The sequence below is a fragment of the Cuculus canorus genome, chromosome 11 (assembly GCF_017976375.1).
Source record: "Cuculus canorus isolate bCucCan1 chromosome 11, bCucCan1.pri, whole genome shotgun sequence".
Lineage (NCBI taxonomy): Eukaryota > Metazoa > Chordata > Aves > Cuculiformes > Cuculidae > Cuculus > Cuculus canorus.
Window position 1 is genome coordinate 5079910 of NC_071411.1, and position 26413 is coordinate 5106322.

Sequence of the window (26413 nt, forward strand, 5' to 3'; positions counted from 1 at the left end):
GTGCTTCCTAAATTGCACTTCACATTATATTACAACAGGACTGTTCATGAAAGGCAGCTTCATTGGATGCACGAATTCTATTTACAGGTAGCGTGAAGAAAGTTTCTGTACAGATAAAGTAATAATCAGTTTATAATGAGAAAACTAACAGAAAATGCACTATAAAGTGACTGTCCCTGTTCCTATTATTTAGATACCAAAGCAACGGGCATTTACATAAAAGCCTAAGTTTTGTACAGCTATAAATACTTTTTTTGGCAAAAGACATTAGGCAAAGTTTGATTAGAACAAATATATTTCTCACCAGATGAAAAAAAGGAAAAGCAGTAACAGAATCTCACTAACATAAGCGGCCTTTTATTTCTCAGCTCAAAGTTTGTTTTCCTTCTTAGTCTCCCCAGCCTCTTCCCACAGAAGGTAAAAGGCAGGAGAGTATAAAGGGAGAACATGCAGATCTACAACTTGATATTATTCACTCCGTTTTGAGGCATTAAGAAGACAAGCTAAAGTGACAGGCTGACAAAACTGGGAGGCTTAAACCCACCTTGATGAGAACTGTATTTTGGATCTGCTTGACCTTTCATGTAAACAAACACCGTTACCACTGTTCAGATTCTGTATAATAATTCTCATTAGAACATAGCGTTTGTAATCCCTCTCATCCAAAGTCAGGTTTGGTTTCAGAAGATAGGCATGACCCTGTCCACATCAAGTGGTACATTTGAAGTATTTTTTAAGATCTAGTGTCCTCCAAGGAACACAAACCCACAAGTGAAGATACGTTAAAACTATACTAAAGTACATTTACAAACACACGTATTTACACAGCATATTATAAATTAATGCTTGCTTGCTTTCTCAACTTTTTACAGTCTTATCCTACAGACAAACTTTATTATGAAAGTCTCTGTTATGCCCAGCAGTTAAGTCCTTTAAAGAATCAAATTTCTATTTAACTTGTGCAGGTAAAATTTGTGAAACAAATGCTTCCAACCATTTCAAGGTGCTTGATACAGAAATGCTTTAATGTGTAAATTACTTAGATATGGTTTCAGATGAGGTATTCAGTCTCTCAAATTAACTCGAGTACACGACATAGTAAATGAAATTTGCTGAGCTTCTGATCTGCATTACAAACAAAATCTTCAGCATCATACTGATGTGTTTTACAACATCTCACCTCCAAAATGTGCAGCAAAGAAAACTTTACTCTTTCATCCACAGCCTAACAAAACCAATAACGCCAACAATATAACTGTGTACTCATAACATACGATGCCATAGTCAGGAAACTGCCTACAATGGCTGAAATTACCACTCCCACGTTAAGCACAAAGGACTCTAAGACTCGGATTATAGTTATTTAATTATTTTGTTGTTCTTATTTCCAATAATTCTGAAATGTTTGGGAATGAGGATAGTCTAAATATAATATACTTAGAGTGGAAATAGCATTTGCTCCATTTAGACCTCAGGCACTGCTGATGGCAGAACAAGATTGGAATGTGCAGATAATTATCTTTGAGGCTAGTCAACAGCTAAAAGTCCCTCATAATATCACCTTTAAGATCAAGCCAAGACATTCCAGTCTGAATCAAGGTTTATTTATTAAAGGATTTAGCACTTTTAGATCCAATATTGCTTGGAAGACCACCAATTTCCATTCCCAAATACCTAATTTCTCCAGTTTCTTGGTGCATACATAAGACCTACAAAATCACTTCAGAGAGCACACACGTATGCACATAAATATCATCTAAATTCCTTCCCCTGTCTACAAAGAATTCCACAGGAAACATCTCTACAAAGCAAAATCTCCACAACGTAGGATATGTCAATAATTCTCATTCATTTAGGCAACACAGCTTAGACAATTGCTGGAATTTTTTATTGAAAGTTGGATTCTTCTTGAGCTCGAATCATATAAGGGATATGGAGAAGAGAAGTGTTTCAAGGCTAGTAAACAAATGAAATAAACTAAAATAAAATGAAACTAAATAAAATTAAATCATTGGTATATGACATCGTAATATCTATTATCCTTGGACTAACAAAGACAAAAGACAAGAATTAGACTATAGTGCTAAGAAAACACATATAAGATGTGCTTTGAATATTTCTTTTGTAGGAAGATAGCTGGGCACTTAAAACTCAAGGGTTTACTTTTTTTTTCCTTTTAAGAAATGCTGTCTTCAATAAGTAAAATTATTCAAAATTAGAGCTCAAGAACTCTCTGTAGTAAGTTGGCTTTTTCAGTCTGGGGTCGTTTTTGTGCTGGTGCCACTTATCTAAAATCTACTGTTCATGACAAGATCAAAAGTAATAGCTTATAATACAACATCTGTTCAGTAAAGTCATATGATTATGTAATATTAAAGAGGCTTTCTATAGATGAACAAAAAAAGAAATATAGTCTTTCTACATATAATGGATTTGGTCAACAAAAAGCCTAAATACTCACAGTATGATCTTGGCTATCCAAACTTCCCTGCTGTACGTGTCTTCCTGTCTGACTGCGACTCCTCATAATACAAACTCTGAGTCACCCAGACAAATGTAGTGTCGTACAAGTTGTTTGAATAACTGGCACACTACTGTATTGCATTATGAACACAGCTTAATCTGAGATGTATCCCATGGCACTTCATATAACGTTATACAACATTCCACCTCAAGAGGAGGGATAACTAGCTATCAGAAAGTAGTTAACCTTATTGATACAATTCCGCAGTAGCATACGATGAGAAAAATAAAACAAAAAATATTAACTCACTATGCCATTGTAATGCTACAAAAGCACCAACTATTTCATATTCGGGGAAAAAAAACCCACCAAACCCAAAATACTAGTCAAGGGTGTCTAAAGAAGTTCTTTTTCAATAGATAGATAGATAGATAAGAACGAAGAGCATCTACTTTTGCAAGATAGTCTCTCCTTTAGTTAAGTTGCCAAAAAGAACCCAGAGGACAAAAGATTTGCCAAACCAAATTACACAAGTTTCCTGAATATAGGAAAGATGATTCAAGCTCCTTATCTTAAAGGACAGCAACCTTCCTCCCTCCCCCTGCCTTCTCCAAATCAGGTTTTACTGAGAAAAGCCAATTAGATCCCCTGTCTGGAGGATATATCCTGCTCCCACGTACTGCCCACCGTTTCAGCGGGGTAGAAGCAGTATAGTTAATACAGATAGCAATCCACTATTATTTTTACTCTGAGTTACATTTCTAAAATAAAGCCATTTAACTATTCCCAGGACAGGCTTATGGTTAAACACCCACAAGGTCCCATATACACTGTAATACCTAAAATGAGAGTCTTGAAAAAACAAAGAACTCACCCAAAACTAAGAGCATTGCTGTCTTTACTAAAGAAGTCAACTCAGAAATAAACACAACTGTTCATGAGAAAGATATTGGAAGCAGTAAATTTTCTAGTGATGAGTGGGTTTAGGTGTATAATTTATGTGTGCAAACATTCACTGGTGGTATGACCAGAAACACAGATATAATGGAATGAAAAGGAGAAAAAATAAGGGAAAGTAGAAGATGTGGATATACACTCTACCAGGCTGATAAATAAAACTAGAAAATTTATACGGAAGACTAAATTGTGACATATTTGCACAAAAGCAAAACCAAAAACAAACGCTGTTGACTCAAGAATGAACGTTGGCAGGAAGCTGCCATTAGGTCTTCCGTAGTTTACACTATATTTTTTTTGTCCCAGACACTGCCAGTGGGAGGTTTTATAGGATAATGATATACTGAGAAACTTATGACAAGCACGTCCAAACAAAGTAAAACCTATTTTTCACAAAACAATAAATTCTGATAGCTTTAAATCCATGGAGCCAGAGATAGCCTGAAAACTAAGTATAGCAGAATTGTTAACCAGTAAAACCTGTTTAAGGTACCAAAATATTCTTGACTTTTTTTCCAGAAAATATTGTTATAGCAGGAAGTTACTTCTAAAAAGCAGAGTTGAAACAGGAAAGTTGTCAGTCATACAAAAATGCTGACTAGCAATACGTTTAACAGCTTGAAGACGGCAAAATCAGACAAATATCGTAACAGGCATCGATTAAAAAAAAAAAAATCTATTTGGCATAGTACACAGAATTTTAACAGACTGAGAAGGCCTAAAACTTCAACAGGTTTTTATTCCTAGGAGCTGTCCTTTCTAAGTCATACATAGTGTTTGTGAGAAAAATAATACATGAAGGTGTACCTAAGTTTGAGTCTACTTAAATATGTTGTGCGAGTAGAGATCATGAGTTGCCTGTAACGTGTACAACCACACAACTAATTCCTGAAGCACGAAAACCCTCTAAGAATACATAAACCACATTTTACATATTATATCAAGTTTATCTGAGCTAGTACAGACTAAAAGGTTTGCTGAAGAAGAATGAAAAATGCGTTAAAACCAGTATGGATGTGAAAGATAAAATTTTAAATTATTTGCAACAGAATTTTTTCTAATGCTTTTTTTTTTTTCCTGATAAAACACAATCTCGACCCAAGAAAAACTTCTCATGTGTTAGATAAAGAAGTCAAATCAATCACTTATGAGTTTCCTGACACTTTCAGATAGAGAAAAAGTATGCAACAGTTCTCTGGACACACAATTCAGTCCCAAATCCATGCCATAGGCTCAGTATTAACCAACACCTGAGCACTGGCATGTCACAAGAAGCGCTGAGTATGTATGTTATGATGATTTTCCTCCTTTTCTCCCAATATAAGGAATTAATAACTCTTTAATTCTAATAATCCGTAAAAGGGTATTAAATGGGGCATAGGAACCAAGACATGACTTTGCCATAAGCGAGACACAGTTGAATTCTCAGCAGTGTCTTGGGAGGACAAAGGTAATTTCTTAGCATCTCTACACAGCACTCTACTCACAAGAAGGAATTTAATTGTATGTTCATCTTCTACTGTGATCTCATCTAAGGAAAAAATTAACACGTTCAGTCATACCCAGACACAACAAATTCACTTTGTGTTCCACCTGGTGCATATTTGCTCAGAAATAAAAAGGCTAACAAGCGGTTAGGATATGGGACAGACTATTAATCTAAATATGACAGCTGTAAAAGGGTATGTACTCAAGATCAGAGATGAAGAAATATATTTTACAGCTACTCCTTTTACAGATAGTCCTAACTGTACTGACGGCGTAACACTTGCATTCCATGTGTATCACTCAGAGTTTAGTCTGTAAATTCTCTAAAGTAATTTTTCTGTTGTTACTGAAGTACTTCTTTAAATACATATTGACTAATCTATGGTTTCATACATCAAGTAGACTATTTTTCATATACAGACTTAAGTTTGGCTTTAAAAACTGTACGATGAATTGTAAAAACAGTTTAAAGTTATGATTGGCTGATAAAGTGAAACTCTACTCCATTTCACTTGGATTAGTGTGCAGCTGCAAGATATAAATTCTGTGTGAGAAACAGTACATTTGTTAATGCTCTTTGAATTATCATGTTTTTGCAAAATGAAAGACAACTGGTTTCATATGCAGGTAAAAAGTATTGGCATTAGGAATGTTATTCGATTTTAACTGAGTCATGTTGCCAGAATGCATGAAACAGCTGCATGAGCCCAGTATCTGCCTGAGGCTACAGCTATATATTCCTCATCCTTTACCACCTGTCTGTGCTAAAGTTACTGAATGCTGGGAGATATTAAACCCCACTGGGATCGTTAACTATCATAATTACGGAATTCATTCTCTACTATCCTTTAGGTTTTAATGTTCAAGTGTTTTGTACCAGATGAGAGAGCATTATCCCTTTCACTTACAAACTTTAAAAAGAAGTCATAAATCAAATCACACATAAACAAAATGACTAAAGCTATACTGAAAGAGTAGGGCTTAACTCCGTTAAGCATCATCTCTTTGACGCATCTGTAAATTTGTTAAATGAGCACATCAAGACCACCAAAAGGGTGATACTCTTCTCCATCACTCTTTATCCATTGTGATGCTGACCAAATAAGTAGTACAATTAGCACTAAGGGGGTAAAGGAAACATCTCACTGTTAGCCATCGAGGGCTGGGGGGTGGGAAACAGGTAACAAAATACTAAGATGTTTTAATATTAGCTAAATATAGTGAATTTTGTTCTAAGAATAAAAAATGGCTGACAAAATCTCAGTACTATTAAGAAGAAAAGTGGTTCTGAGAACTCTTGGGGAACAGTTGCAATGCCAAAACAAAAGATCGGAGATTTATAGATAAACCAGTTTAGCTTCTGAGACTTACTGGAACCTGTAATCTGTGTCAAACTATTTCTGAACACCTAGAAGAATCAACAGGGGCTTCCCAGGAAGTTGAATGAATCAATGTTTTTTCTTATGACAGAATAATTGGCTCTGTTGAAGGACAGGAGTAGCAGTCATATTTGGTATCCCATCTCAAGATATTCACATAAGCAAGCCAAAGAAAAATATGTTCCAAATGAAAGTAACTTAACACGGACGCCAAACTAGCTGGGAAACTGTAGTGAGCCACCAACAATTCACTGTTAAACTACAAAGATATTTAAAAAATGGGATATTGCAGGACCATATGATATTCAATTCTTTTATTAATAACTCCAAATACTAAGACTAAAAATTTGCAGATGGCATTAGTATGAAAAGCAAAAACATCTTGCCAAAGACATTTAAGATTTAAGACATCTTGCCAAACCTGAGAAGTGAATTGGAAAAAATCACACATTTAAGCAGAATTATTCAATTCCACAGATCCAGGAGGAGAAATCACTGATTCATGACTTGTCTTTTTCTACTAACAAAAAGGATCAAGACATTAAGGTGAGAAGTCAACAGTGTCATGTTGTTGCGAAAACCACACTATAGAAAGAAGTGTGTATATGTGTATGTATCTCTCTATATGTATATAATTGTAATCTTTCTGTTTTCTTTGGCGCTGGCAAGATCTCGGCAGGAGAACTGGATCCAATTTTATCCACTCAAAGATGTGAACAAACTGGAGAAACTACAAAGAAAAGCAACAAGAGCAATAAGAAAACTAAAAAACATAACCTCTATGGTAAGACTGAAAGAATTAGTATCTATCAACTTCAGGAAGATAAACTAGAGAACATGATATGCACTTTCAGTTACAGGCCATGACAAAGGAGAAGGTAAAAAAAAGTTCACTATGGCCAGTGCGGATAAGAGAAGAAATAACTGCCTGAAATGACAGAAAGAGGGACTAAGATATAATTTTTTAATACCTGTGGATGATAAACCATGTACAAGGTTATTATAAAGGTCACTAAGAACAAGCTAGACAAACTTCTCTCAGAAATAACAGGGGTATAATCGATACCCACGTAGTACTGCGGGTGCAGTAGAAGCTATCTTCATATCCCTTCCAGCCCCATTTCTCTACAACATTTCAATTAAAAATATATGTAAAACCTGTTTATCTTATTTTCTAGCACAAAATGCACAAAAGAATTGGTAGGCAAAACTTCCAGAGCTGTCAAAAATAATTTGAAAATAATTTACTGTGCCAGCGAAGAAAGACAAACAACTTAAACTCATCCCCAATTCATCGGGAAGGCATTATCATCACACCAATACCCACAGAGGGTGGCTGTGATGCAGGATTACAGAACTAATTCCTAAGCTGCAGGGGCCAATCACAAAAACTGCAGATATGTTACTTAAAGCTACTGCTGTGCATGGCTCACAGCCTAATAGTCATTCTGCAGAAGTATCTTAAAACCACTCAGGTATGTCACGCAGGCTACACTAATTCAACCTCAAACATGGATGATGTAATGTATAACCTCACATGGAACCAGATTTTTAGATAAATAAATAAATAACATCTCAGGGTGAAAAGTGCTTACAGAAATGCAGAAATTTCTCAGACATTCTTTTGCACAGAGTGAAGAAATCACTCTTGGCAAGACCCCTACAGTTCTGAATGGGCTAAGGATTCCAAAATAGAAAAAGAAAGGTAAATCAGATTCCTCATGTTTCTACCAAAATCAAGAAAGTGTATCAAAGAGTCAAGGACAGCAACTAGAATACAAGCACTAAAAGCACTTCTCTGTCTCATGAAAATAAAATAAATATTTAGGAAAGGATAGCATATATCATAAATTGAAAAGGACTCTTATGTATTATGGAGAATAAAATTGTTAGTATTGAACACGAAAACGCATGACAAGTTGGAAGCTTGTGATCTCCCCACTGTACCACAGAAGAATGATTTATCTCCTGCTCTTCAGGGAAACTTTATTTCTCAGTGGCCAGCTTTGTCTATAAACAAAGTTGTTTATAGAAACGTGTACTAGCTGCTTAAATACAGCTGTGAGTAGATAGATAAGAACTGACAGATACTCTTGGTCCTATGGCACACGGTGGAAGTGCCCTACTGTAAATCATAACGTGTTACACTAATGCACACACATTTTTCCTTGACAACACTGGAATTTAAAATGTATATACACCATATCATTACATTCCTAATTACTTACTGGAGTGTAATGATCACATGAAAATCTCAGGAAACCATTTGTCTCCAAAGACACTGCACCACAGTTCAGATGGCTCACGAAACAGTCATTTGAGCTGGCATTTTGGACTCTTTGCTTGGAAAGCAAGACACCAGCTGGCTGGATTATGGGCCTTGATGTCTAGAGTTTATTCCTGGCTTTTACAAGCAATCAGTGATTTACATCATGAAGTTGTTTTCATGTTCAGGATATGCTGTTGAAGCATGGAGGCTGGGGGGAAGCAGAGAAAAATCATACAAATTATTCTCCAGGTACAAAAGCTTAAGGCTTTTTTTCAGACTTAAAAGTTAAAAAAAAAATAAAATAAATTAAAATGCTTTATAAAAAAAAAAATAAATGCCTTTCAAAGACTGTTACAAAGATCTATACGTCAAATATTTAGCTTTTTCTTTCAGTCCGAGGCAGTCCAGAAAATACAGAACTAACTGTTCGTATGCAAAAGAATGTAAACCAGAGATCCTGAACTCATATTAATCTTCTATTCCCTAATTCTTAAGTATCTGAGCAATTGAGACCGTATACCTGTGCAGTAGTTAAAGTACATCCTCCTCACTTAACTATTACTCATGCACTGAACAACTCCAGAAGCTCTGAGACGTGGCAGTACCACGTGCACCCATTTTACTTTTGCAGCCCAAGAACATCAATCACTCTGTATTCAGTTCCTATTCAAATTTTCAGCTTTTGCCTCATAATTTCATTGCCTCCAACCAGTTTCAATTTTATGGTCTCACAGAAAAAGAAGCGGTTCATCTTTTCACTCTTGGGGCCATTCTGGGAACCACTGCTCCCCTACATTTCATTGAAACATTAACTCTACCTTCCTTAAATACTATCAAAAATTCTCAATAATTCTATTAGTGCAGATTCCACCCAAATGTTGTATTAAGCCTACCATTCCTTCTAGACTTGTCAGTTAGCTCTTGCTTGCTTTGTCACCAGGTAATTTTTCCTATAAATCTCTTTGCTATAAATGAAAAATATTAATTTACTATAATTTCTTTTTTTTTTTAAAAATAATTGAAGGGCCAATGAAATCAGTGAGAAGACCTTTAATTTTAATGGGATTATTTTAATGATCAGACTCAGGTAAGTTAAACTTCAAGTTCAAATTCATGCCTGCTAAGAGCAGGATACGCGTAGTTCTTCACTTATAAGTCTCCTTGTTTAAGTTGGGATTTCTTTACTATCTTTAAGCAGATACTTGTCAAGACCTATATCTGATTGTCTTCTTCATCCTAAGTCACATTTTGGCTGTATGTGAAATAAGTTCCCAGACTGAGGCACATCTCTAGTAGATAGGTCAAATAAAGTTCCCGTGATAGAGTTTCATTACACAACTGATAACAGTGCTTTGCAGCAGGGATACAGCTGGATAATCTGGATCCCTGGCTGGGAAGGAAAAGAAACAGCTAAAATGATGAGATTGATTTATACGCCAGCTCCCTGGCTAAAGCAGATCCTCTGACAGGCCCACCTCTCCCCAAATACAGAGTCATTTCCTATTTGGTAAACAACCCCAAGAGTCCATCTTCTACCTTCCGACTTGATTTTCCAAGGTGTAAATCTTGTGGCTTCCATCCATATAATTTTTGGACCACTGGTTATAGGATTAAGGAATCCAGTCAGCTCTGGTGTATCATCTCACCCACCCTACACACAAAGGTCTATCTTTACGTCCATCCTAAAAGAGAAAAATCTAAAGATCCATAAGAAGAACCTAGAGAGACATCAAAGGAAACATACTTTCAGCTCTTTATTCTTAGTTGTAGCAGAAACCTACTGGGACCCTCCCATCCCTTTCCCCTCCACCTCCTCAAAAAAGGGTGAAGAGGAGAGGGGAGTCTACACTAACCTACGGAGTTCAACCACAGAGATAGACGCAGCACAAAGGAGTCTCTCTCCCTGATCAGTTGCAGCTATAGATTTACCACGTGAAGGGGACACAAATTTAGAGCTGCATTCCAATGCACTCAGGATAAACAGTCCTTACTTTCAAAACACACAGCAAAAGAGAAATGAGGTTGGTTACGCAGCATTCCGAGTAACAAAATCTGTGTTTCTTCTCCCTCCCCTCATCTCCTGACTCAAACTTTTCAAGGAGTTTTTTTCCTCATTCCTTCTTTAGCACCCACAGGATCCTATGACCAGAACTTACTGTGGTCACTGCTTTTGCCACTTTCTTTTTAACTAATTTGAGTTTTGGGGTAAGAGTAGAACAATTTTCTCATGTCAAAGTAAGTGAAGAAGAAGATTAAAAAATTATAATTGTTAGGTAAACACCTGGCAGTTCAGCTGAGGATACTGAGTTATTCCAGTCTACAAAGCCAAGAGAAAAACAACACCACCATGAAACTGCATATATAGTTGCCATACTGTCAGGAGAACAACTGTTCTTTCCAGATAACATCTTCATGATACATACAATAAAATTCTGGAGAAATAAGTCTTCAAAATGAACCTTAAACTCAGCTCTTTTGAGCTGTAATATTTGCTTAGGGTTACACGTGAAGTTTTCAGAAGTCTATAATTCAAAAATTGGCCAAACTTCTGCAAACTTCACACAGACACATTCTATTGTTTGGTTTTTTTTTTTTTTTTAAATGACAACCTGAATGTAACCAGGAAATTTTTTAGGCCAAAGAAAAGCTTAAAGCGTGATCAGTTTTGTAACCTTATAAATGGGGCCACAAACATAACCCGTTAATAATGTGAAGAATAATATGGTTTTGATTTGACCATACAATGTAAGAAAAAATAATGGCAAAGGAATTTGATAGTCTTAACTTCACAAATCCCATATGGTATGTTTATCATTTACCATATGTATAGTGTCTGATGTGCATACAAAGACTATGGATTTGAGACGCTTTCTCAGAACGGCAGCTTGAACGTATCGTATCCTGCAGTTTCATGAGATCCAAATGAGATGCAGAACATACGACATTTACTGTAAAGGCACGGCTGTCTCCATGGAGAGTGGTATTTACATTACCAGAATTTAAGAGATGCTTGTTAATAACGGGTAGAAAGAAGCCAGACTATATTCCTTTCATAAGTTGTTCAGTGCTTTGGATGTCTTAATTATGTCATTTCATATTCTGACAAACAATGGAAGCCAAGTATCTAACATTATCACTTCCTCCAAAGAGAAAATATTTCCAACATGAACATGAAGACACCCCATCATTTCAGTTGGTGTCTACAATCTTCTTCTTCAAATTCTGATGTAATATAAAAATGAGACACAAAACTTTTGAGCTCTCATTTTTCATCTCCTTATGCAAGTACAGTAAAAAGACTTTTACTGGGTATAGAGACTCCTGTCCATTAAGATTCAGAAACAGAAAGGCAAAAAAAAGTGTAAGGAAACAAAGAAAGACGAAAAACATCATGATAATTAGAGCTGTGTGAAACTCGGCTGTTATGGTATGCACGGTTCATCCAAACCTTTTCTTTGGCTTTGGTTCATGTCCCAAACGTTGCTTTGACTTCTAAGTTTAAAAGAAGCCAAAAATTCAAAGTGAAATGTTGCCAAATTCAACATATTTTTGCAGGTTTAGGGTCAAAACTATGCAAACCCATAGAGTTCTTCCTACCATCGTCAATCAGCCCGTTTGCCAAAATGTTCCTTTCTGGTTTGCATAAGCTTTTTCACTGCTCTCTTCCCTGTAACGTTTAAAGTTTTTGCCTTCAGTACTGCACTTGGTGACATGATTACACAGTCACATGTCTTAATGGCTTTCTTATTCTATGATATTTGAAATGCTGCATTTCATTAACTCTCTTTCCCAGGACTTTTAAAAACACGCCAAACAGATCCTTACGGGACTTTTGAAAAATATCATGACCTGTGAACTCATGAGGAAAGATTTAATTTTAGGAAAGGTACTTTGCCTCTCTGCCAACATACTATGTTTAGCTATGTGCCCACTAATTCTACTCTTTTTAATACAATTTCTTTTGATTTGTCGAATACAGATGTCATAAATAGAGGTAGATTTCCAAAAATTATCTGCAGCCCTTTATAGCAGCCATCTTCCAGTCCTCTGGTAAAAATGAAATTTTAAGCAAGTTACACATTGAAGTTATAAAATCAAATATTTCATCCCTAATTTTGGTTCTGACAGCAACTTGGCCTGCCCACCCTGCTCTAGAACAGAATTTGAACTTGTTGGTCCCTTTGAGGTCCCTTTCAACTTGAATTATCCTCGGATGCACTGATTCTATGATAATGGCATTGTTAATTTTGGTAACTTGTGTAACCTCTTTTACCATTGCCTCATTCTGAGATACATCTTCTAATACTTTGTCCATAAAAAGGAGTTCCAGAAGCAGAAACTACCCAAGCTCCCCTTCTGTAAATACAGGAGAAAAAATTTCTTTCACTTTTTTGACCTCATGACCTTATTTTCTGAAAGCACTCTTTATATGTCTTGATTATCTTTGGCTCTATAGAATCTCTGGCAGGCTTCTGCCTTCTGACACACTGGAAAATCAATAGTCTGAATGCATTTTATGACTTACTCCTTGTGCTTTATGCATTTCATTATCTGCCTATTTGTGCTTTTTACATTTTACTTGCCAGGTTTTACGATTCTATTCTCTCAACTAGACAAATTTCATTTTTTTGAAAGATGTTCTTTTGCTTTTGATAGCTTCCTTTATCCTGCTGTTTAACTATGCTGGTTTCCGTTTGGTCTTCCTAAAGTAGTTTTTGATAGGTGGCATCCATTTCCTCTGAGCCAATATAATTTTCTTTAAATAGCCACAGTGATTCCTGTAAAGCTTTTATTCCTTTGCCTGTTCTTCTTAATTTCTTTTTTACCAAATTGCTTATTTTTGTGCAGTTTCCTTTTTCTTTTTTATAATCAGATACCATTTATTTTTTGTTCTTATAGTTCCAGCATGCATAGTGAGTCCAGGTAAAACATCAACTGCTACACCATAACCCTCCACACTCAGTTTTTAAATCAGGTTTCAATTTCATTCTATTTAATCAGCATAGGCTAATATCCAGTTTCTTTATTTGACTGAAAATACTAAACAACTACAGAAAATATAGTATCAGCAGTTGATACCAGTTGAAGTCACCACAGCTGTACCGCATTTGACAACATACACTGCATTTCGCTTGCTTTTCAAGCTTTACCTCATGAACTGTGAAACTTCATTTACACCAAGAAAAAAAAAAAACAACTTGAAAAGTTCTCTGAATGGGGCATCTGTCAAGGATGTTGCAGTGGTTTATGAAGAATGAGAATGTGTTGATTGTTAATAGCTATACGTGCACCGAAAGATAATTCCTAAGGTATTCAACACTTGGAATCAAGCCATAAATATGAAGACAGAATACTGCCAACATACAAAAAGATACTGAGGTCATTTAAAAGATATGAACAACAAAAATTTTAGATGTATATAGTCTTAATATTGGACAAAATTTTCAGATTGCAGAAAAAAATGTAGCAGCAATATAGACACTGAATGTGACTGAGATTAAAAGCCTCAGAAAATTCATGTTCTCTTAAGCAGTCTCCCATTTGTTCATATTAATTCTATCAAAGAAAGATTCTTTCCAGAACACACACACACAACAAACCCACTCTTTTTCCCCCCGCAATTTATAACCTCTACATCTATAGAAGCTGTCTACATAATTTATTAAAGATAAATAAACTCACGGCGTTCAGGATTCATACTAGTACGCAAAAGCTCACATATTCATATTACAGACCTTGACTCAGATTTTGTTCGCTTATCATATTAAAAAGTAGTTTTAAAAGTTCTTTTCCCTTCTGAATACATATTAAGAGCTAAACATTTCAAATTTTCATGAAAATACTCTACTTTGCATCATCCTATCATTCTGAAAAACATTCAAGTTCTTTGCCACTAGCTCACTGAATTTATTAGTGATTACACTTCCCTTAAAAGCACAAATGCTAGTTATATTCTGCTTGATTTACTGATTTTTCCATCACTGTAGGAAGCACCTGGCCAGCTGGATTTACGCAAGAACAAGTCTTGGAAATGATAAATTTGTGGGGGGGAAAGATTTTTCGTTTCTAAAAAAAAGAGGACAGCAAAACACAACATTCTATCAGATACAGCAGACTCTTCAGAACCTTACTAGAAGAGACAGGTAAGTTTATACTTGCTATCTCTATATCTAGGTTAGAGGAGAGAGTCACTGTACACGTGGCATAACCTGGGAAGGAGAATTTAATACATACACACTAATCATGAAAAAACACCTGTAAGATGAATATCTAAATGAATTCCTCAAGCATATCTTTAAAGATTTTTGAAACAGCAGTTTTCTGATTTCTCATGAGACTCCTTTCACAAGGAACAAGTGCAACAAACTCACAAGTAAACGTGCAGTTTCATTTCATTACCAATTATTTTAGTGTTTCAGTTGCATAGGAAAAATATGAACAAAGCCATCACGCATAAAGAATCAACGCTTATGCTGAAAACGTGAGAACCAGACAGCAGCCTTCGAGCAGTCTTTTCTAATGTCTGCATTAAGAGAAGTAATTATATTTGTTAGGACTTGGCAGCCAAATGTTCTTATAAAAGAACACCCAGACAGAAAAGCCGACCTTGACAAACCTTACAGCTGACTGCAGAAGGACTTTCTCACAGATTACAACTCCCATCAACAGATCAGATGTAAATGATGAATGACAATAGACTGTTTCCCTTTGCACTTGAGATCTCCTTTCTCAATGACCTTTTAAGTTTATTTTTTGTCTGTACAGGGGTTTTTTAATTATTTTTCTCTTCATGTGAGAAAACTTTGTCTGACAAGGCAGTGGCAAAATTCCCATTCACTTTACGAGAGCCAGGAATTTACCCCTTATGCAGGAAAACACAAAATCTTTCTTCAAAATAAAGGGACTGCAGCACTCATGTGACACACTGTTCACATTGTTATAAAGTCCCTTTGAAGTCCTAAGGAAAAAAAAGGAGAAGGGTTGGGGGATCACATACACCTGGCTTTTCTCTTTGTCATAGCTTCTAGATGGATAAATTATGGTAGTTCTCAATACGACAAAGGTATGTGACAGCTAAAGAGTAGGTGTAAAATGGTTCTTTCATTATGCCAATATGCCGCTGTGAAAAGAAACATGACTGGCTGATATAAAGTAATATTGCTTAACAGAACTCTACCCCACTGAAGAACAAATGCATTTGTAAAAGCAGTTCGAATTCGTGTCCTTAAAATATCCACAGGAATACAAAGAATAACTCAAAATGTATTTTTTTAGAATGCAACATGCAAAATTCTAAATTTTGTGCATGTTTAGGGTGCAAAGTTAACATTTTTATAGTTTACCTATATCGAACTAATATTTTAAATTACGTTCTTTTTTCCCCAATTGAAAATTATGAAAGGTGTCCAGGAAAAAAAAATCTTCAATTGTATTACTATGTTTATTTAGCAAAAACATTGGATCTTCAACGATATCCATAACCTATCAGGCTTTCTCCAAGGTACATCTAGGAAAGGAGTGTTTTTCAGATGCAGAAAGCTAAATAGACTCTTTTCCAAGGAAAACGAGAAACGGAAAAATACAAACAGAAGCAGAGGATCAAGGAAATGCTTGCTAAGGCAGTAAGGACCCTAGCTGTAACTTTAAAGAACAGATAAGCATCATCTTTCTATAAAATTTAATGTGCTGCACTCCAGTGTTTTCTGTTATTTAATTATCTGATTATCTTGGTAATCCAGTTTAAGAAAAAAAGAGCTGAGTCCACTGCAAAAGAAATTTAAAATGCAGATGACAACAGTTTTTCCTTTTTCTTCTTATGCAACTATTATAGACCATTCCCACAGCAGTGAGAGATTAGTCAACCTGCCTCGTTTTTGCCAAAGAGTTCATGTGGTACATAGTCTTCCTCATCTTTCGTACACTACAGACCAACGTTTCAATCACTCACTGGACCAAAAACTACACCAAATTCACCTGCACTAAGTACCTCATCCAGCAGCAACTCATTAGCAAACATTTTGAGTATAAGTAACACACCACTTCAAAATCTTATCAGTTAACAGTTCAGACTAGTAAATGGAATACTGGACAGACTAAGTCTATGCTCATTAACGGTGCTATCAGCCCTCTGGGACACACTGCACATAACCTTTATTCCTTACGCCGCAGTTTCTTTCAATATCTTCGTTATACCCCTGTTCTGTAAAATACTTTGAGATCTGTTTTTATATTTTCATCCAGCTTCTCAAGCCTTAACAACAAATGTTATAGCCCACAGATAAGCTACGCCTATAACATATAGTTCACATAGAATTTACCTGATTTTTTATGAGTTTATACACAGGAAAACAACTTTCACTTGTGAAAATACTGAAAAGCATCACTAACATTTTTAAGCAATGCCTAAATTGGAAAACTATGCTAATACAAATTTCCATTATACCACTTTTATATTACAGGGTTAAACTTCCCATATTCATCTTGTATTGAAGACAGCTACACAAATAGGGTCAGACATTTTATTGCAATTTCACTTTGCAGAATTTCCATCTAAAACATTGTTTTTGTCACTGATTATAATTTATGTAACATAGAGTGTTTAAATACATAAGTTAGTAAAACATTAGACAAGCTATAAGTCAAAAGTTAAAAATGAACTATACGTGGAATGCTATATTAGACAGTCATGTGCTGAAATACTAACATCTATTATAATGAGGTTATTGATGTAGAGTTGACATACGACTTGATTTGCAGATGCCCTACTGACTAACCTTTTGCAACTATATCTCAGTGTGAACTTGCGGTAATTATTGCAGGATAGGGAGGGTTGGTTTAACAGAACTGTTTCTTTTGATGCATGTTGAATATGATTGCCCCCTGGAGACTACAGGAGTCCCACATGTGTGAGTTATTACAAAAATATTGAGGGGGAGAAAAAAAAAGGCGTATCATATTAAATTCTTCCTGTTTCCTATTGTTGCAGGTTTGTTTTTTCCAACAGGACCTCTTTCTTCCAATGCCCTGCCACATTTGTCCTTTTTGACTAACAAAACACTCATTAAAGCACATAGTAGAAATAATTAATCTACATAAAATACTTGTCAATAATTACAGTTCACAGACTTCTAAATAATTATATTAAAATATACAGATTTAACACTGTTTGTAAACCAATATTTCCAGGTTTTATTCTTGGGTACTGAAGTCAGTGAACTACCATTATTTAGAAAACACTGAAAAACAGTTTCTGACTTAACTGTAGAAACTGAGAAAGATGAGGAAGTCAGTATTCAGACTTTCTGATATGGGACGCTCTAGAAGTCCTGGTAACAGTGCAAAGGTTATATACATTATTATATATTATGTTCTATAACGCTGTGTACTTGCCAATGAGAAAGTAATAAATTGGGATAGTTCTAAGAAGAAAATCCATATTATTTTATACGTATTCACGTAATATAGTACTCTTGCCAAAATAAAGGACATGACAACTACATACAACAGTTTTAGTGACAGTGTTTTACCCACTAAACTTTTTTTTATATTAAAGTTAATTAGAATAACACAGGAGAGAATACTGAGTCACTTCTGTCAGCCTACAAGTTATGACAGAGAAAAAAAGTATTTAAGAGGCTGCGAGTCCAATAGAAACTGATCTTCGAGTGAGGTTTTCACAGATTGTCTACAGGGACATTTTATAACAAGAGTAGTTTTGGCTTCTGGGGATTACACTGCGCAATGAAAACAAATGTCAAAGTAAATCCCCAAAGCAAAAAAATACTTCTGGTATTGATCCTCAGACCTACCAATCAACCTTCTTGCCCTTCGCAGACTTTCAAATACTTTTCTTCATCTGAAACCTTTTAGAAATATTTTCTTCAACATAATCTTAAACTACTGGCTGAAGTTCAACACACGTTTCAGCAACACATATGGAATTTATCCACAACTTATGGAACTTCCACAGGCCAAGAGTGGAAAACTCCTAAATGTCCTTCCATGTTTACAATCTGAATTTATATTTATGTTATGTTAGAAATCTGAAGATAAGTACACTTGCTGTGTCTTCAACAGTCTTACATGTGTTTGAATTGATTAGTCAATTTCTGCAAGTGTGAGCTTCTAATCTGGGAATCATTTTTAATATATTGCATTACATCATCACAGGCTTATTTATTTTTTCTATTACCTGCTGCCTGAGGGGTTCTTTATAGATTGGTTATAAATTTATCACAAAAATATTTTTGGTTTGTGAAGTCCTGCTTTTTAAAATGTCTCTTAAAAATTTATGTTCCACTACATGAAAATCACTGCTTTAAGAAAATGCAATTTCTGCCTTTTTCCTATATATTCACAAGAGAAAAAAGTTCCCTGAACTGTGTGAAATTTATAATAAACTATACATTTTGCTGAAGGCTGGGCAATCCTGAGGTTATAGTTATTAGCTACACTCTATCTTGGCAAAACGCAGCTGTAGTTGGAGAAGGAGAGAAATGGCAAAGGAAACACCCATAAATATATCACTAATGCACACAATTGTGCAATCTAATGTTCTAGGTCATTTCCATTTGCTAGTAAATAACTTTTGCTTTATAATGGTGGTTATTTGATATGTACATGAACAGTAATTTTCTTACAAATTATCCAAACTTCAGCTTAACCACTCAAAGGTGAAACTTTACAGTCCCCAAGGAACTTGGTTGATGAGAAGCTCAACATGAGCTGGCAATGTGCGCTCGTAGCCCAGAAGGCCAACCGTGTCCTGGGCTGCATCCAAAGCAGTGTGGCCAGCAGGGCGAGGGAGGGGATTCTGCCCCTCTGTTCCTCTTTTGTGAGACCTCATCTGGAATACTGTGTCCAGTTCTGGAATCCTCAACATAAGAAGGATATGGAACTGTTGGAACGGGTCCAGAGGAGGCTACAAAGATGGTTGGAGGGCTGGAGCACCTCCCATCCGAGGACAGGTGAGAGAGTTGGGGTTGTTCAGCCTGGAGAAGAGAAGGCTCCAAGGAGACCTTATAGCGATCTTCCAGCACCTGAAGGGGCTACAGGAAAGCTGAGGACGGGCTGTTCACAAAGGCTTGTGGGGATAGGACGAGGGGGAACGGGTATAAACTGGAGAGGGGCAGATTTTGACTGGGCATAAGGAGGAATTTCTTCACTATGAGGGTGGTGAGACACTGGCACAGGTTGCCCAGACAAGCTGTGGATGCCCCATCCTTGGAGGTGTTCAAGGCCAGGTTGGATGGGCCTTGGGCAGCCCGATTTAGTGGGAGGTGTCCCTGCCCACGGCAGAGGGGTTGGAACTGGATGATCTTTAAGGTCCCTTCCAACCCAAACTATTCTATGAATCCATAGTTTGAAAACAGGTGAGCCGTTCTGCTCATCAGAGTTAGACCACGATGTGAGTTTCATGCATGTACACTGCGGAAATCGGAAAGGAATTAGGTAAAAGGCAAAATCCCAAACTTATCTCCATCTTCTCCCACAACGTTATCAAGCCTTCTGAAGACCGAAACACAGGGAATCCCCTAAATGCTGGAACTTACTAAAGCATTCCAGAAAGGCATAGGTCTACCTTCAGATGCATGCTTACACTAAAATTCACATTTAATACAATAACTTATGATTTCAATTTCTTTAAAGGTTGAATTTTCTCACTAAGTATGTATTTTAGCACTAATAAATACAAAGCTGTGTGTATACGCAATGAATTCTCTCCTGCCTTATGTCAGCTGTGCACACTAATGCCTGTCTGCATAACAGCCACAACTGTTTCCCCCGCCTCTGAACTGGTCACACTGCTCTGTTCATTTTTATTTGCAAGACGTCACCTCATTACCTCGCTTCCTCTTTATATTAGTATTATAGTTTTGAAGTCTTTGAGCCAATGCAGTATGAAACACACCACATTAAGAGGAAAAAACACCATAAATTATTGTCATGTATTCCTGTTGTATAGGCCATGCTTCTGTTTTATTCTAAAAGACACAGACGTGACACACGGCAATGTGCTATGTCTTTGGTATATTTTGTACTTCTAGAACTGTTATGGAGGTGAAAATTATATGCTAAACCACAGAGTGAAAAATAAAGAAACGAATCCAAGTTTAAGGATTCATGCCGTGAACTCTCTTGGGAGCTATTTTTAGTAAGATACCACCAATATTCAACACAGCAAGAATGAGACCGCAGTAATATTTACTACCCAGCTTTTCTACCTCTTTCGATAGGACTTTCTCCTGATCATGTTTTATTCATTACCCAAGACTACATTTCCAGCCAGCACAACACTACTGAAACCCCAGAATTCTTGCCTTGCCCCAGTATGTCCAGTCACCCCCCCATGGCTGGCGTACTGGACGCTGTTTAAAAAGCGAGATCTTTACACCCGGAAAATGTACATGTATAAACAATCTGTGTTACAACACTTCAGTTCTAGAGCACTGATCAAGCTGCGTACAATATTTGAAATCAAGGAGAATTACACGTTGGATCATTCAGAAACATTTTTTTTCTGTGAAATATCTCTTTTCAGCATGTGGATTTCTGCCCAGAGAAAATCCAAGCACACTAAAGACAACTGTGGCAAATATCCCAAGCAATTAAAACATTAAGAGACTCCAAGACTTTCTCAGCTGATAAACCAGCAAAAAAGGCAGAAACACCCAAAAGCTGTGTAGATCAGAGAAGACTAAGGCATTAAACAATTTAACTTTGTTTTTTTGTCTCATACCTGCCCCTCTCTTGTGACAGTTTGCATAAAGTTTCTACAGAGCAGTGTTTCTGGACTTAATACAGATATGATTCCATAACATCCAATCACTTATTAAATTAAAACTATACATTTACAAAAATTATAATCAAACAAAAGCATACATTTCATTTCCTTTGAGACAATGTAATGACACATATGTGAATATTACTATATACACATTCTTACTGCTTACTGTAGAGAAAAGGCTTTGTTGTTGTTGTTACAGCAGGTTTGAAAATCAGAATGAAAACTAAACCCACTCAAGTTCTCAATGTTATGCAAAGGTTTTCTTTCCCAATTCTACTGAGGTAATAGCGTTACTGGAACAAATATATTCCATAGAAGAATCAAGAAAAAAACGCATCTCAGGAATTAAAACACGTCTCACATCTACAGCATTTCAAGATCCTTCAAAGAGATTTGAGGAATTACACACAATTTTATGACATGATACCTGTATATTTCTTAGCTCAGCATTTCTCAAAAAGTCTTGTCATTTTACGACGGACAAAAAAGAGAGAAAAGTGAAGGCATGTTAGATACACCACTCAAAAAAATTCATGATAAAGCATTCAAGGGCCAGCTCTCCTGCTGTGATGCTTTATGTAATATATGACCATCACATTTGGCAAGATTTGCACAGGTCTGCCCTTGATTTGTGGAAGGAAAAAGCAGAAAACCTCACAACTATTCTTCATTCCCAAGAATTAACCTGCAGTCTGGCTCCCTGGTGTTTCCAATTTTACAGTGATCCAAATAAACCCCCAAAACCACACCTGAAGCATCACTCACAATCATAGCCGATAGCTGAGGGAGAGCAAAGTGAATTCCCTCCTGAGGCATCCCGGGGCACTCTCCATCACAGCAGTGTCCCTGGAATGCTGTGACATACGGCTGAGACTCAAACTCAACCTGCAAGCACTGACGCCAGGATATGAACCAGCTTTGAGGGGCTTTTATTTGAAATGATACTGAAAAGTGTCACAAAGATATACAATGCTACAAAGCCTCAGAAGCTGTTACAAGCTACCGAATCTTCAAAGAGCCTACAGACTTCTGCACTTCTTCCAACCTACCAGAAAGCAAGTGGACAGCTGAATGGGTAGAGCTTCAGCCCCTACTTGAGCTGTACAAAATGAATTTTTTGCCATTTGAAGCTCATTGCTTCAGTTTGCCCTGAATAACTCCCTGAATGGTCCATGGAAATCATACTAGCTTTCTTATAACATCTTTTTCCGGTACTTCTGCAAAAAGGATTGAGACTTGGTTGGAGTAAATATAATTTGACTAGTGTCATTACTCTTCATTTCTCAAAAGAGAATTGAAAAACAAACTCACTTGTAAATGTTGAGCGTTGTCAGTCATATTGTCCTCTCGTCTACGAACTTCTTCCAACAACTGTGCATTCTTCTTTTTCTCCATTTGCTGATTGTGCTTCAGATTGGCAACCTTCTTGTTTTGGTCCTTCATATGTCTATGAATTGTATACACATACACATTAGTGCTAATGACTGCAATTGCTTCTATTTCTTTATAAATGAACTCGTGACTATGACACAGGACAGCAACTCTCCAACAGATACAAGTACTCCACATATCAGATGTAAACAATAATACTTCATCCTGTTGTCAAGCTGGCATATCACAATGCCTTTAATACCATCAGATGATACAATAGTAAAGAAATCATTTGGCTTACAAGATTTTTCTTTTTTTATCATCTGGTCACAAATACTCATACATGTTCAAAGCACTGTGCCAAAAAATTGCTGTTGTAAGCGAGGGAGACTATCCAACAATCCTTACACACTCAGAGAGCTCAGGAGCAATGTTAATGGGTGCTTCAAGTAGCATTACTTTCAAAGGAAGCAGAAAGTGAAGGTGATGACTAACGTATGTTGTGAACTTCTATTTTTGAAAATCTGGACAATAAATACAACATTTCTGAAGATTAAAGTGTGATGGGGTAGAAGGTCAGGTCATAAATACACCACAAGGAATAAAGGTTGCCTTTCCAAATAGCTTTGTACATAAAAAAATACATTTCTATCTTTTTTAATAATGATACTGTCTACAAAAGATCATCACATATAAAATTATTAATAACTTCTAATGACAATGAAATCTTCATCAGAATAACATATTTTCTTGTGTTAAGACTGTACTTGAGTAAAAAAAAAAAACATTTTTAAACTGTTTCAACTTTTAATTCTTTTGCTGTGGATCTTTATTAGGAATTTTCCAGATTCTGTTACTTAGCATGTATCCTTTTAAGGAAGAAGGCAATCTAATCTTGCCTGGCAGGCACTAAAAAAAATATCCACGCAGTAATGCTTTCTACCTGCTTGGATTCTTGGATATTATTTTCCCGACTTTCTTTGACTTTGAGGAATTTGCTCCCTTTTATCTATATAAAAATAGAGTCATGTGCAAATTCCTAATGAGATCTACTCACTAATCCTATTTTGGGAAATGAAGAGAATATTATTCAATGCCCAAAAGAATCACTGAAAATGACTCTGTTGCTTTCACTTCAGAAATTTCAGTGAAAAAAAGTTATAGAACACATTTCTGGCACTGATTTTTTTTATGTTAAAGAAACTAGGCCATTTTATATTTACTTCTAGTACTGGGTTCTTTTCCCTACCACCTACTGTTTTCACCACTCACTTAAGCTGAAAAAGTAACAACGAATCTCTAATTAATAAATGTTGCCATTGTATTAAAAATTCTTAGAAGACACTTAATATACAGGTTTGTAGGTACAGTACATAACAGTACAGCTACTCTCTCATTAACAAAACAAGTAACTTCGACTTGCCTAGAAAACTGAAGTCAGTACAACTAATTCAAATAAAAACCTTTCCTTTAAAAAAAAAATCTATATCAAGCTCACAGATAATTTTTTAAGAAGACAAGTTCGAATTCCTCTACTTAAAAAACAGATTTATCCTCTTGCTGTGATCAAGTGTTTGCATCAGCCTGTTAAGTCCCAAAAAGATAGATCAGCCCGATTGCCTGTTTACAGCATTTGTCTTATATACTCATTTTTTTATTATAGAATTCATGAAGACTATACACACCATAAAGCTAAAAGAAACCTCAACAAGACATTGGTACAAGAAAATCGACCAGTTCAGGAACAAAAAAAAATCAGAAGTCATCTTTCTTTTTATTATAATCAATTTTATATTACATGAAACACTAGTGGGAAGACGAGCAGCTGTGCTTCTCTAGGTTGAACCAACTCTAGTCAGGAGTTAGTGTTTTGCAATGCTAGAGACTTTGAGACCTTACCCTGCATCTTCCTCAAATATTCTGAATTACTTCTTATAGTGCAGTTCCAATAAACTACAAACCTAAGGCTCTCTCCTCTGTAGATGTACCTTTAACTAAATGATAGGATTCCAAAGAATAGCACCTTTTCAACAGCTCAGAGACCTCTAGTACAGCTCTACAGCCATCTCTTGGTAGATTTCTGGTATCTTGTTTAAATCCCCAAATTAAGCTCAGTTGAGGTCAAAAAATACCCACTGTACGATGGTCAGAAGAAACCAGCCTACATGAAACCTGCCAAAACGGGCCTGGGACTACAGCATAAACCACCAATATTTTACCATAGAGTTTAAGAAAGGTTAATTTTCTGTAAAAACACAACGTAACACAGCTAACCAACAAGAAGCAGGAAACACGACAGCACTAAAAGCAGTGTGTATATTTCTGACAAAGTTATGCTGACAGATTAATTAAAAAAAAACAACCAGAAATTGCATGTTCCATCTTAAACTTGTTTCTGGGTCTTAAACAACACAATAGGCTTAGCTGCTGACTTGTTTATTCTTCACTAAATTTCCTCAAAAATTTTAGAGTAATGTTCTCCTTCTTTCCAAATCAAGTATTCAAGAATAGGTTAGATGCTCTGTGTAACTCCAAATGAAAATCAGTTCTCTTCCATAGGTCCATACTGCTTAACTGTAAGCATAGGCCTAAACAGAATAAAACCAAAATTAATATTAGAAAAAAAACTACTTTCAGAATTTCACGTGTGGCATTTCGCTGAAATTTTGATGGCGTAATATGACTTTGCGCTGTTAAAATACGCAATGGTTTGCAATCTAATGCTCAGTAATTGATAAATTTACTTAGAATCATGGAATCACCATAATTATAAATTAATTTATATTTAATCTCTATTCAATCTCTAACAAGTTGAATTTTATGCCAATGCTAACTGGCTTCTTTCATCACCCTTCCCTCTCACAACTTCCCATTTCAGTTTCTGCCTAATGCCACAGTGAAAAGTAGAACACAGCAAAGCTGCGAAGGAAAACATCTGGTGCCTGTGATATGCAAAATATTGAAGAGAAGGAAATAAAGGAAAGCTGTGTCATAGCCCCTTTTTCTTTCACAAATGACTATGTGCCTATGGAAATGAAATGAAAATGCTACAGTTAAAGAGCTAGCTGAATAGATTTCTTTTAGGCCTCCATAAAAGTTACAGGAGGAGTGCAATAGAGGAAATAAATACAAGAACACATTCACCATCATTTTTTACCCCCCTAACAGCAAATATATCAAATATAATCCTTGATGCAGTACATTTTGGGGACATGCTTGCTCTGGTATGTTTTCACATGGCTCTGATTGTAAAATGCTTTTGAATAAAACAGCAGATTAGGATAAGTAAAAATTATGCACGAGAAACAGAAAAATATTTGGGAACACTATACAATGAGCCAAAAATATCATATACAATTACCATATAGAATATAAACTATCTACCCAGTTTACTAGTAGCCATGCTGATAAGCATAGCTGAGTCTACATTATTCTTTATGGTGACATATTAGGTTCATGTGTTCTGCTACACTGTTTCAATTTAAAGCTATAAGAACACAAAATTCATTAGACAGAATAAAGTAAATAACTCATTACTCATACAATATATGTCCTCAAAATGTATGCTGCAGGGGTTTGGGCAGTAGCTTTTATCTTACCATCAGACATTAATCATATTCGGGTACTAAAAGATATGCATAAGTATTCTTCGTGTGATAGTGCCCCAAAGCAGTAAGATGAAATCTACTTCCCTAGAA

The 26413-nt window shown here is 36.0% G+C and overlaps 1 protein-coding gene across 17 annotated transcripts in view; it reads right to left on the reverse strand.

Moving 5' to 3' along the window:
• ERC2 (ELKS/RAB6-interacting/CAST family member 2) overlaps positions 1–26413 on the reverse strand; it is a 416897-nt gene that overhangs the window by 210257 nt on the left and 180227 nt on the right. For all 17 annotated transcript variants that reach the window (XR_008451688.1, XR_008451687.1, XR_008451686.1 and 14 more), the window contains one exon: positions 22656–22791. Coding sequence is in view for 1 of the 17 variants with exons in the window: in XM_054076666.1 (XP_053932641.1) it covers positions 22656–22791 (136 nt within the window). In the remaining 16 variants the exon portion in view is untranslated. The remainder of the gene's footprint in view (positions 1–22655; positions 22792–26413) is intronic.